At 38.5% G+C, this 12,021-nt stretch overlaps 1 protein-coding gene across 3 annotated transcripts in view; it reads right to left on the reverse strand.

The window, feature by feature from the left end:
- ENPP3 (ectonucleotide pyrophosphatase/phosphodiesterase 3) overlaps nucleotides 1-12,021 on the reverse strand; it is a 73,438-nt gene that overhangs the window by 20,053 nt on the left and 41,364 nt on the right. For all 3 annotated transcript variants that reach the window (XR_002342887.1, XM_021087960.1, XM_021087953.1), the window contains 5 exons: nucleotides 8,686-8,752; nucleotides 6,668-6,755; nucleotides 4,609-4,787; nucleotides 2,897-2,948; nucleotides 626-780 (listed from right to left, as the gene is read on the reverse strand). Coding sequence is in view for 2 of the 3 variants with exons in the window: in XM_021087960.1 (XP_020943619.1) it covers nucleotides 626-780; nucleotides 2,897-2,948; nucleotides 4,609-4,787; nucleotides 6,668-6,755; nucleotides 8,686-8,752 (541 nt within the window). In the remaining variant the exon portion in view is untranslated. The remainder of the gene's footprint in view (nucleotides 1-625; nucleotides 781-2,896; nucleotides 2,949-4,608; nucleotides 4,788-6,667; nucleotides 6,756-8,685; nucleotides 8,753-12,021) is intronic.

Genomic DNA, 12,021 nt, shown 5'->3' on the forward strand with positions numbered 1-12,021 from the left:
TAACATTTTTTTATGATAGCCAATTGTCCTGGTGCCATTAATTAAAAAGGAGTTTGCAAGATAGTGAAAGAGGAAAGAGGATTTAAGAATTGGATTCTCAACCTCAGTCTCTGCGACATGACACAACCGTGCGCGTAAGTCTAGCCTGACTCCTTAGAGTGCTAGATCTTCTGGGAAGCATTACCTCTTATTCACACGGTGTTTCTTGTGCCAACCACAGAACGCAGCAGATAGTAAAGTATTTTTAGGTAATCAAATAAATACAAAACCCTTAAGACCTCAGTTACCATCACCTTTCAGATATACCCACCATATATTTGGAAAATACCAAATGAAATGAGTCTCTGTACTTCCTGTTGCTTCTCTTTGAAATCTTTTTTCTGTCTGCTAGACCAACTGGCCAATTGGCCTGAAACACTTTCTACTTTCTCCTGGCTAAACACCATGTACTACTCTTTTGCATCTGTGTTGCACCTGTAAAACCTTGGACATAGATAGTCTTACAAGCCGAAGGCCAGCGGGCTCCCTTTGGAATCTCTACTGGAAATCAAAATTCAACTTTTAGAATATTAAAGAACTACAATTTCTTTCCAGTCTGCATGGATCAAGGGACACAGGAACTTACCGGTTTAGGGACAGTATATGAGCTCCAAAGGGGCATCCTGATAGTTTTGTCAAATCCACTGACATATTCCCTGTGATAAAGGAGACAGGGTTCTTTGTTCTTTTGCATAAGCCTGGGCCTCCCATATGGCAAATTTAGTTTCTCTGTTGCTGTTACTAAAATAAAAATAACATAAAATAAAAAATTTTTTGTGAAATTAGCAAATGTTTCTATACATAGCAACTATCACTCTCTGATGGCTTATTATTTTCCAGGTATTCATATATCTATTTTACATTTTTAACCTCTTTTAATCCTTACAACCACCCTATGAGGTAGGTGTTATTATTCCATTCTACAAATTATAAAACTAAGGCTTAGAGAAAATGTTTAGCTAAACAGCTAACAGCTCACAAGACATGTTTCAAGAGATAAAAACCTTAAAATCAAAAGTACATACTGTATAACAAAGATGACCTACTTTAATAATTCTTAGGAAAGAAATCAGAGTTTTATTAAGAGTATGTCCTAATGTATTTATTGGTTTTTAACTGTCTGCCATTATAATTTAAATTCCATCAATTATTGATGGTTAAAAAAACCCACAGGGTATTCATGTCAAGAATAACCCTCAGTAGCTTATAAGAAGATTGTCAAAACAGCCAACATATTTATTGAAGTTACTATGTGCAAGACACTATTCTAGGTACACACATCTGTTAACTCATTTAATCTTCATAACAACTCTAAAAGTAGGTATTTCCATTTTATAAATGATGAATCAGACCCAGAGAGTTTAATACAAGAATACTTAAAAGACAACAGGTTGACTATAGTTAATAATACAGTATTGCATATTTGCAAGTTGCTAAGAGAGTAAGTCTTAAACATCATCTTCACAAGAAAAAAGAAATGTTTGTAGGAGTTCCCGCTGTGGTTCAGCAGGTTCCAAACCTGACTAGTATCCATGAGGACGTGGGTTGGATCCCAGGACTTGCTTAGTGGGTTAAGGATCCATGTTGCCCTGAGCTGTGGTGTAGGTTGCAGATGCAGCTCGGATCCCATGTGCTGTGACTTTGGGGTAGGCGGGAGCTATAGCTCCGATTTAACCCCTAGCCTGGGAACTTCCATAGGCCGAAGGTTTGGCCTTAAAAAGCAAAAATAAAAAAAAAAAAATTTGTGGAGTTCCAACTGCGGCGTGATAGGATTGGTAGCGTCCTGGATGCTCGGGACACAGGTTCCAATCCCAGCCCAGCACAGTGGGTTAAGCATCTGGCGTTGCCACAGTTGTGGCTCAGGTCACAACTTGCGACTCAAATCTGATCCCTGGCCTGGGAAACTCCCTATGCCGTGGGGTGGCCAAAAGACAAAGAAAAACAAAAACAAAAACAGGAGTTCCCATTGTGGCTTAGTGGTAATGAACCTGATTGTATCCATGAGGGCAAAGGTTTGATCCCTGGCTTTGCTCAGTGGGTTATAGGATCCAGCATTGCCATGAGCTGTGGTGTAGGTGGCAGACTCGGGTCAGACCCCTGTGTTGCTCTGGCTGTGGTATAGGCCAGCAGCTAGAGCTCCAATTGGACCCCTAGGCTGGGAACTTCCGTATGCTTAAAACATGAAAAGAAAACAAAAACAAAAACAAACACCCAGCCGAAAAAACAAAGATAAAACCAAAATTAGTTACTATGTATGGGGACAGATGTTAATTTGACTTACCATGGTGGTCATTTTTCAATATTCACAAATATCAAATCATTATGTTGTTCCCCTGAAACTTATGTTAAATGTTAATTACCTCAATTAAAATTGTTTTATGTAAAAAAAAAAAAAAAAAAGAAAGAAAGAAAGAAACTGGTAGTAATAACATTGCTCCAGGCCAAGCACTTCTAAATTCTTTCCATGGATTAGCTTTTTTAATCTTCACAGTTATATGAGGTGAGTACCATTACTATAGATGAAGAGACTGAAACACAGAAAGGTTCAGTAATTTGGCCCAGGTTACACAGTCAGGAAGCAGTGGATGTAGAACTTAAACCCAGGCAGTTTGTCTCTTTACATCTAAGAAAGTGAAGAGGGCAATATAGACAAGGCACATGCCAGGCTTAGAACCACTGTAAGCACTCCATGCTTGTTTTGTTGTTCTTAGATCTGGGGTTTTTTCTTTCCTGAATATTGGCAATAAAATCTTTACGTTCAGATGAACCTGTGAGCTTATTTGGGAGAACCCCCAAAAAGCAACATGGCGCTTTGTTAGGTCTAAACATGGAAGCAACACACTTTCTGTTGACTTACTTTCATCTTGAGTGAGATTTAGCATCTGATTTACATGTTCTATGTCAGCATTCTGCAAGATAATGTGGGAGAGAGGGAGAAAGTGAATCAAAGTTACAACCTATGTTTTAAAAGGTGATCAAGATTATTTCTGTGGTAGTCACATGAATGTTTTACTACTGAACAAAAAAGTCAGACTAACTTGAGTTTAAATTCCAGTTCTGCTTCTAACTCAGAAATATAGAGATATAACTCCCAGGAACACTTTTTTTTTTTTTTCTTTGGTGGGGGGGAGTTTGCAAAGATGTAATCGATAATGGGACAGATTATTCTGACCTTAGCTGGAATCAACGACTAAGTTGGGATGACAACATCTCAGGGCTTCTCAAGCTTTAATATGCATGCAACTCCCTCAAGGATCTTGCTAAAATACAGATCCTGATGCAGTAAGCCCAACCTCAGTGGGGCCTGAGATTCTGAATCTCAAACTTGCTTACAAGCAATGCTGACATTGATCCTGGGACCACAGTTTGAGTAGCAAGGGGCATTGCTTACAGAGAAGAACTTGGGGTTTTCTGTCAGAGAGACTGAGATTCCATGACACTGGAAAATTTGCCTAACTTTTCTGAGCCCTCTTTATCTCTAAGGTGAGGAATAAAACACTCACCTTATAATATTTATTATTATTATTTTAATCAGTGGTTCCACTGAAATCCAGAGCAATAGGAAACCCATAACCTTACTCTGATCTTTTGTCTGGATTTGATTTTTATTGGGAAATTTGGACTTTTGTCCCTTTAAGCCTTTTTTGGTTAGTAATTTATTTACATATTTATTTCTGTGGCATAATATCATTCTGAGGATTAGAGAGCGTAGTCTTCCCTGCCCCCTGGCTCCCAAAAACAATTCTTATCTGAGGCAGCAGGTGTTTATTTAGTTCTACAACCACACTTTGAACTTGGTATCAAATGCACCTTGACATTAGCTTTAGCTTGATGGACTCCTGATAACTGGGCTCCCATTCCATTCTGAAATCCCAGCCCCATCCACTCGATGCAGTTCTCACAGGTGGGTTTGGTCCTTGCATTTTGAGCTCCTGTTCTGACTCCTTGCCTTTAGGAGGCCCCTCCTAGCGCCAGAATCTCACCCTGTTGAGAGTCTCCTGGGAGCTGAAGTCCTGCCCCTGAGCAGGACTAATCCACTAAAAAGAACTTCCCAAGGCTGAGTATTGGTCAGCCAGCCCCCGAGCATTATCTGATCAGAGGATATTTCACTGCTACCCAGAAGAATACCTCCCACTTTGGATACTAGGCTTCCCACTGAGTAGATGCCACAGCTCCTATCCTGGTGGGTGTATCTGATGCTAGATCCCAGGCCCTGCGTCCTCCCGCTCTTTCTGCTCTGAATTAACCAGGCATGACCATCTGATCCTTAAGGTATAAGAGGGATGGTTGATGAAGGAAATCCAACAGAGCCCCAGGCCTCCACAGTTTCAAATCACTGAAGACAGTTCACAAGGGATTAACAATTTCCAAATAGTGCTTTCCAGTTTATGAAATATATTCACATACTTAATCTGATAATGTATCTCTCATTTCCAGATAAGGCTCAGAGAAACCACATGTTTACTTAGTAAATGTCTGAGCCAGAACACAAACATGGTTGTCAGCTACCCTGGTTATAGATTAGATTGCCCCTTTACATTCTAATGGATTCATGAAGTTACTACTTACATTTTGTAGCCCAGGGCATGAACATTCCAGAGTATCTGTGGGCAATAGCACAGTAAAGCCGCAAACAGAAAACTTTGATACTTCCTCTGCATGGGATGGGTCATAAAAAGGCACCTTCAGAAGGTGGTTTAAACTACCATGTGTACCATTGTTTGGTGCTGGCTGAATGTGTAGAAGATCTGTTCAAAAAATAAATTCAAAGTAGTTTTAAATTAAAAGGCAACAATATCTACGCAGAGGGTGTGAGAAAACAAACACCCACTGTTCATTTCTTTAATACATTCTGCTGTAATGCAGTGGAATACGGCCATTCAGTTTACCAGTTCCTCCATAACCCACAATTTCCATACCTACTCTATCTAGAAAACAGAAACAGTTGCTGAAATGAGCCACAGGAAAGTTCATGAACTGTTTCTGCTCCTCCAGAGAAAAATGTCTTTGCTTAAACCATCTCATTTTGCCTTAGACATATCATGGTTTTCTTTTTATTTTTCTTTTTTTTTTTTTTTGTCTTTTTTTTTTGTGCTATTTCTTGGGCCGCCCCTGCGGCATATGGAGGTTCCCAGGCTAGGGGTCGAATCGGATATATCATGGTTTTCTAGCATAAAAAGCTATACTTTTAGTAAAAACAAAATTAATTTATTAATAAGATAATAATAATAATAAGACTGTACATTAGTTAAGTAATGTACAATCTTATGGTATATATATATATATTTTTGTCTTTTTTTTAAGGGCCGCACCACAACATATGGAGCTCACGGCAACACAGGATCCCTGACCCCCTGAGCAAGGCCAGGGATCGAATTTGCAACCTCATGGTTCCTAGTCGGATTCATTTCCGCTGCGCCACTACGGGAACTCCCCACTTATGGTATATTTAATTCTAGGAAAATTCTCTAAGTACATATACTTAAGAGAAATTAAACCTAGTAAACTTTGCTTAATATTTTGAGAATTTTTTCTAATTTTTCCCATAAAAACAAAACATACAACTATTTCACAAACATAATCTTGTAAGTGGCTCCTACTGAATACTATCAAAGAAATCTCTCCTTGAACTGAATCCCATCTGGTTCCTATTAAACCTTCCCTGAAAAGGGCCAGCAGCCCTGACCATAAAGTCAGCATTGGGAACCAGGAATTTAAGTTAAGGCTATAACACATTATTTCTAACTGAACACTCTTTGGTCTCTAAGTCACATTCGATTACCACAGGCCAGTGGCAAGATTAAGAGTGATAATTGTGAGCATATTTATGTTCACAAATTCCTATAGCTAAAGATGAAATTGCAACTCAGTCACTGACTAGCCTAGCTAAACGACGTGTGGTCCGAGGTAAGCATGTAGTCAGGATGGGAGGTTAGATTCCTCAAAACTCTCATTCATTAAGGTTTTTTTAACAATGAGTGTAATAAAAACATCTACCCAAACAGGACTTTTTTTTAACCATCCTTTTATGCTTGAAGCTTTCTCTCTGTAACTACAAGAAAACACTTCTGTTTTTTGGTGTGTTATTCCTGCTCTGAAAAGTTGAAAGTGTAATTTTACTTATATTAAATTCTACTAAATTTTCATATAGTAACTAATAGAAAAGCTGGTTTCCTGAGATCTAACCTTTATCATTACCAAAAAAAAAAAAAAAAAGAAAAAAGAAAAGAAAATATTCACACTTGTAACTGAATAATTCTGAATAATAAACAATTCTCCCTCCTCTTTTCTATTTTCTGTTTTCTTAGGGCAGAGCATCTATTTCTGGGATTCAATTTTTCACCAATTTCAAAAATGTGAGTTTAGGCTTTTTTCTGTGGTGCAGTGGGTTAAGAATCCAACTGCCGTGGCTCAGATCACTGAGGAAGGGCAAGTTCACTTCCCAGCCTGGCCCAACGGGTTAAGGATCCAGCATTGCTGCAGCTGTGGCCTAGGTTGCAGCTACAGCTCGGATTCAATCCCTGGCCCCAGAACTTCCATATGGCATGGGTGCGGCCATAAAAAAAAAAATACATATGTTTAAAACTCTACCTCTATTTGTTTGTTCAATTTATATAGACATACTTACCACACATTAGGTTATAGACTTCAATATTGTCAAATGGTTCAACTTCAGTCTTCTCTTTAAAACTGGGTCCATGTGCCAAAAAAATAGCCTAGGTGGTGATAGTCCTCCTGTTACTAGATGCCACGTAAACTCAAAAACAGATGTTGAAAGAAACACAATTTTCTTTCCCTAACAGCTCTTCTATTTGTTGTCTTAGCCCTCTGTCCAGACTTTTTTCCACTGTATGATTTTTTTTATAATTGACGTATAGTTGCTATACAATATTACATAAATTATAGGTGTATACATATATTGATCCACAATTTAAAATACTCCACTTATACTGGCTGCTTTGCAGATTTTTGCATCATTTCTACCTGTGACGTTGTACCAATCCCAATCAAATATAATCTATGCTGTATTTTCTAAATCACCTGCTTCCATAGAGCCTCCTATGTCAACAGACTAAGAGAATACAAGCAACGTGTGCAACCAGTCCCAGCACAATTTTACAAGACTCGGGCAATAGAAATTAGAATTCATCACACAGTGTCATATATTCTTTTTATACTCCTTTCATATCATTGTTCAAATATGTTGCTGCTATGTGACCAAAAATGTTGACATTTCTAAGCATTAAATTTTTGCACAACTTGTACCAACTCACTGATTTCTTAGATACATTTCCCATTTACTTTTAGGATGAAGAGATCTAAATATTTTTCTTTGTGTTTAACTAATTAAAGGTAACTTAATTATATTATTTATAACAGATCTAATTGTTTTAAACTCCAAACAGGAGGAACAGTATCAAACATGGATAAGCAATTCTTTTCAGGTGACAGGAATATATACACACATATATATTATCCTGAGATAATCAGCCAAGAATTGGAGGCATAGGTATTTTCTTATAGTAATTAACTTAATTATCAAATAGTACCCTAATTAAAAGAGAAGTATGATGTCTCCAGAAATTTCTCAAGTATTTACTAAGAGATATAACTCATCATGACCATGTTAAGAGGCAGTGTGTTCTATTCATAGAGAGCCCAATACATCTTTCTTTATTTGGAAAAGGATGTGTGTGTGTGTGTGTGTGTGTGTGTGTGTGTGTGTGTGTGTGTGTGTTACAAGTGGAACCAGGTAAGACAAGCAGGTTGTATTCCTTCACCTGTTGGGGAATATTAGCAACACTTTACACATGGCTTCCTTCAAGGCTCCAAGGACACCACACAACTCCTGCTTTTTTCCTCTTTCATTGGATCTGCTTTCAAGTCTAAGAGCTTAGGGCTCAGTATTTGGTCTTCTTCTCCACCTACATTCAATCCTTGAGGATCTTCTCTAGTCACGTACATAATTTATATTGTGTATATTTACTTATACACCTTATACACGTAAACAATTGATGAGTCTAAAGCTCGGTTTTCTGTCTCTTTAGGTAGACTCTCTAATTGCCTTTACATAACATCTCTTCTTGCATGCCTAATAAATACTTTAAATTTAACATGTCCACCTAACACTCACTCTTTCCCCTCCAGTCAGTTGCAGTCAGAGCCTAGTAGCCTTCTAATAGCCTAATGAAGGTTCTTGTGCCCTCAACACACCAGACACATTCCCACCTCAGGGCCTTGACATTGGCTGTTTCTTTTGCCTGGAACATTCGTCCCCTGAGTATTTGAAAGAAGAATTCTTTCACCTTCTTCAAGTCTCCACTCAAATGTCATCTCAATGAATCTTACTCTCTCCATCTTATTTAAAGTTGCACTCTGCTCCCATGGCACCCCCAAACACCCCCAATTGCTACCTGCTCTCCTTTCCTTTATCTTTATTTCCCATAGCACTTATCCCCTAACATACCAAACAATATATTGCTTTATTATGCCAGTTGTCTATATCCACCTGTTAGAAGGAAAACTTCATGAGGGCAGGGATCTTTATCTGTGTTGTTCACAAATGTATACAAGAGTCATCCTGAACATCAGCTGTCATAAAGTAAGTGCTCAATAAATGTTTGTTATAAAAAAGCAAAAAGTTACCTCCATGCTCTTAAATTCATTATTATAACCATGGTTGCCTCCTCCACAAGATGAAGATGTTTTACTCCTGTAAAGAAATGATATTATTACATTTTTACCAATCTTTTGACATGAAACCTTATTGCAAATGGAGCTGTAATGGATTTTGATGTAGCTTCTACTTTTATATAAGTAAATTTTTCAGTCAACAACAGCAGAAATAGATTTATTTTCATGTGCAAATTCACAACCACAGAAAAACAGACAGAAAAATGGTAGAGGATGGAAAATTCCAGGGTCTATAAATAGAATTCAAAGTGTTTGACTCAAACATTAAGAAAAGGATGAACAGGAGTTCCCATAGTGGCGCAGCAGAAATGAATCCAACTAGGAACCATGAGGTTGCGGGTTCGATCCCTGGCTTTGCTCAGTGGGTTAAAGATCTGGCATTGTCATGAGTTGTGATGTAGGTTGCAGATGAGGCTTGGATCCCAAGTTGCCGTGGCTGTGGTGTAGGCTGGCAGCTGTAGTTCCGATTTGACCCCTAGCCTGAGAATCTCCCTATGCCATGGGTGCGACCCTAAAAAGAAAAAAAAAGAAAAGGATGAACAAAGGCACAAATTTTTTAAAAATTTGTCTTCGGGCTTACCTGTACTTTTATACCTGTACTTTTATCCTTGTGTGACTAAGAATAGTTTGATTAATATGTTACTTTACGTATTTCAGTGCTTTAAAAATAAATCTTTGGAACTGAGGAAATTATCAAGAAAGGAGAAAGTAAGTACTACCTAGAATGGGGAAAGCAAGAGAGGCCTATTTATAAGGGGTTTAAATCCGATTACTCTAAGGTGTCAGTTCACATCATCTTAATTCCAATAAAATTGTTGGTAGAAGGTAAAATTTGTTTAAAAAGTATTTTTATCCCTATTGCATGGATATTCAGTTTCCCAAGATTCACCGAACTGTATGGTTGAGGATAATTCAGTTTTAAGTTCTGTGTGGGAAGCTAGAGTATTCATTAATGAAAAAAAGAAAAGGTCTTTTGAACCAAGCCATTGGTAAAATTTTCTAAAATTGATCCTTTATTTATCTTTCTGTTTTCAGAAAAATCTAGGGTTTTCTTTTTCTTTTTTCTTTTTTTGGCTTCACCTGCAGCAGGTGGAAGTTCCTGGGCCAGGGATCACACCTGAGCCACAGCAGTGACAATGCCATACACTTAATTGCAGGGAACTTTCAGAAGAAAACGTAGTTTTTGTTTGTTTTCATATTTCCAACTTCTAAACCAACTGAATTAGAAAACTTTAGTATTACAAAATTGCATTTGGAAGCAAAAGTTTAAAATATTGTTTAAAAAAGCTCTATTTTCTATCGCTTTCCAAGTGAAAACCTTAGAAATTTGCTCCTTTAATTGCCTGTATTCAAGCTTTCCAACCATTAATTTGGCACTGGAAATTACACGTGGAAAGATGGAAGCTGACACTTGGAAAAGATGAGTTGATTTTATCTGTCATAGTCTAGCTCAACTTCCAAGTACCATATAAAATTTTTTGAAACAAATTCTCTTTTATCTTCCTCATGTCTAATTAATAAAGGCAAAATCAAGGCCTCCTTTCTCACTAGAGGTGGGTAATGACACAGATGGGAGATGAGAAAGACTTCTCTCTTGATACCCAATTAGTTGCCAAGTCCTATCTTTTTGTTTCGTTTCTTTCTTCTACTTTCACCGTTCTAAGATAGATAGATCTGACCTAACTTGGTTATTGTGACTCTGAACTCCAGATCTTCCAAATAACTCTAATACACACACACACACACACACACACACACACACACACACACACCCCTAATTGTCTTTAACACTATATATCCCTGCTGGAAATGGAAACATATGTTGTAATGAGTACACATGTGAGACAGAATATAATGAACCAGTACCGTCCTGGGAAATCTGAGTCACCATACATAATTTCCTGATAGTGTGCTAACTAGTTTCACCACCCGCCATGGCGCCACAGTGTCCCTTGGGGCTGCCATAATGCTGAAGAATGAGTCACTACACCTCTTTCTAACTGGCTGTCTCTACCACTCACTGGACCATCTCCTCCATATGGAAGATGCAGCGAGACCTCTGAAATGCAAATCCCAATATATTTACCTCTAGCCCTCTTGTACCTCCCAATGATCTCCTATTTTCTCCACAAAGTCACAGTCCTTAGTCTTAAAAGGTAAGGTCCTTCATACAGAGGGAAGCTTCATTCACTAGTTGCTCTGGCAATAGGGAATACCTGCAGCTGATGGAATCTAGTCCCTCTGCCTGGAAACCCGACTCTCTACCCTTCCTTGCCCCAGAGTTGGTTTAAAAAGGGTTGGCGGGGGGCGGGGGGGTTCCTCTTCTCTGAGCAGAATAGTCAGAGAAGGAAGCACCTCTAAGAAGACACAGCCAGGCAGGCTCAAGGCTCAGCAAGCAGATGGCTGCCTCCAGTAAAGAAAAGGGGTCCCTTTCCTTCTGCAGACACAGTTTGTCAAGACTTGGCGGGCTGAGCAAGGAGTAGATTTCTGCTCCCACTCATCTTCTTGGGTGAGTGCCTCTGTGCAATGCACAGACCAGACAACTGCTCAGGAAGACTTGTTTATGGGGCTGTGTTTAGCATAAACCATCCTGAATCTTCAAAACCCAGGACAGGAAACAGCCTACCAGGAAGCATTCTCTAACATTATCTGGCATCCGTACCTGGGGTATGAACCTGGGGGTGAACTCACTCTTTGTTTCCTTGTGCCTTATACTTGATCCCAGGGCAGCAGTTGTTACACCCGATTATACCTGTTGCCATCCTCCTTCCCTGGACAGGAACCCTTAGGGTGGGAACTGCGTCTATCTCCATTTTGCCTAGGATGTATTTTGTCAGTTTCCAAACATAAAATGAAAAGCTTTTATTCATGTTCTCTAAAAGGGAACTTTAACATTATTCCAACTGGTTTCAAATAATCAGGTTTCCCAAACTAGTGAGATCTAACACATTTTTAAAATGGCAAATAAGAGAAGGAAGATAGATTATGCTATATAATGAAATTTTCTATAATTCTGAAAAGGGAATCTAACCTAATTATCAAATATTCAACATGATAACTAAAGATGACATATTTTAACTTAGAAAATAGGTAGCCTGAGACTCATATGTTAAGAGCTGGAGATAAAGTAAACCCAGGACCTAATCAGATGGGACTCCCCAGGTGTTCTGGTTAGGGCTGAGGTCAAGGTTTCCTCTAAGTTACCCTGTATGCAAATAGCAAGGGAATAATAAAATCAGACTATCCTTTTGTTAGAAATGAGAACAATGTTGCATTAAGACATTAATC

Source organism: Sus scrofa, chromosome 1 (genome assembly GCF_000003025.6).
Source record: "Sus scrofa isolate TJ Tabasco breed Duroc chromosome 1, Sscrofa11.1, whole genome shotgun sequence".
NCBI classification, from domain to species: domain Eukaryota; kingdom Metazoa; phylum Chordata; class Mammalia; order Artiodactyla; family Suidae; genus Sus; species Sus scrofa.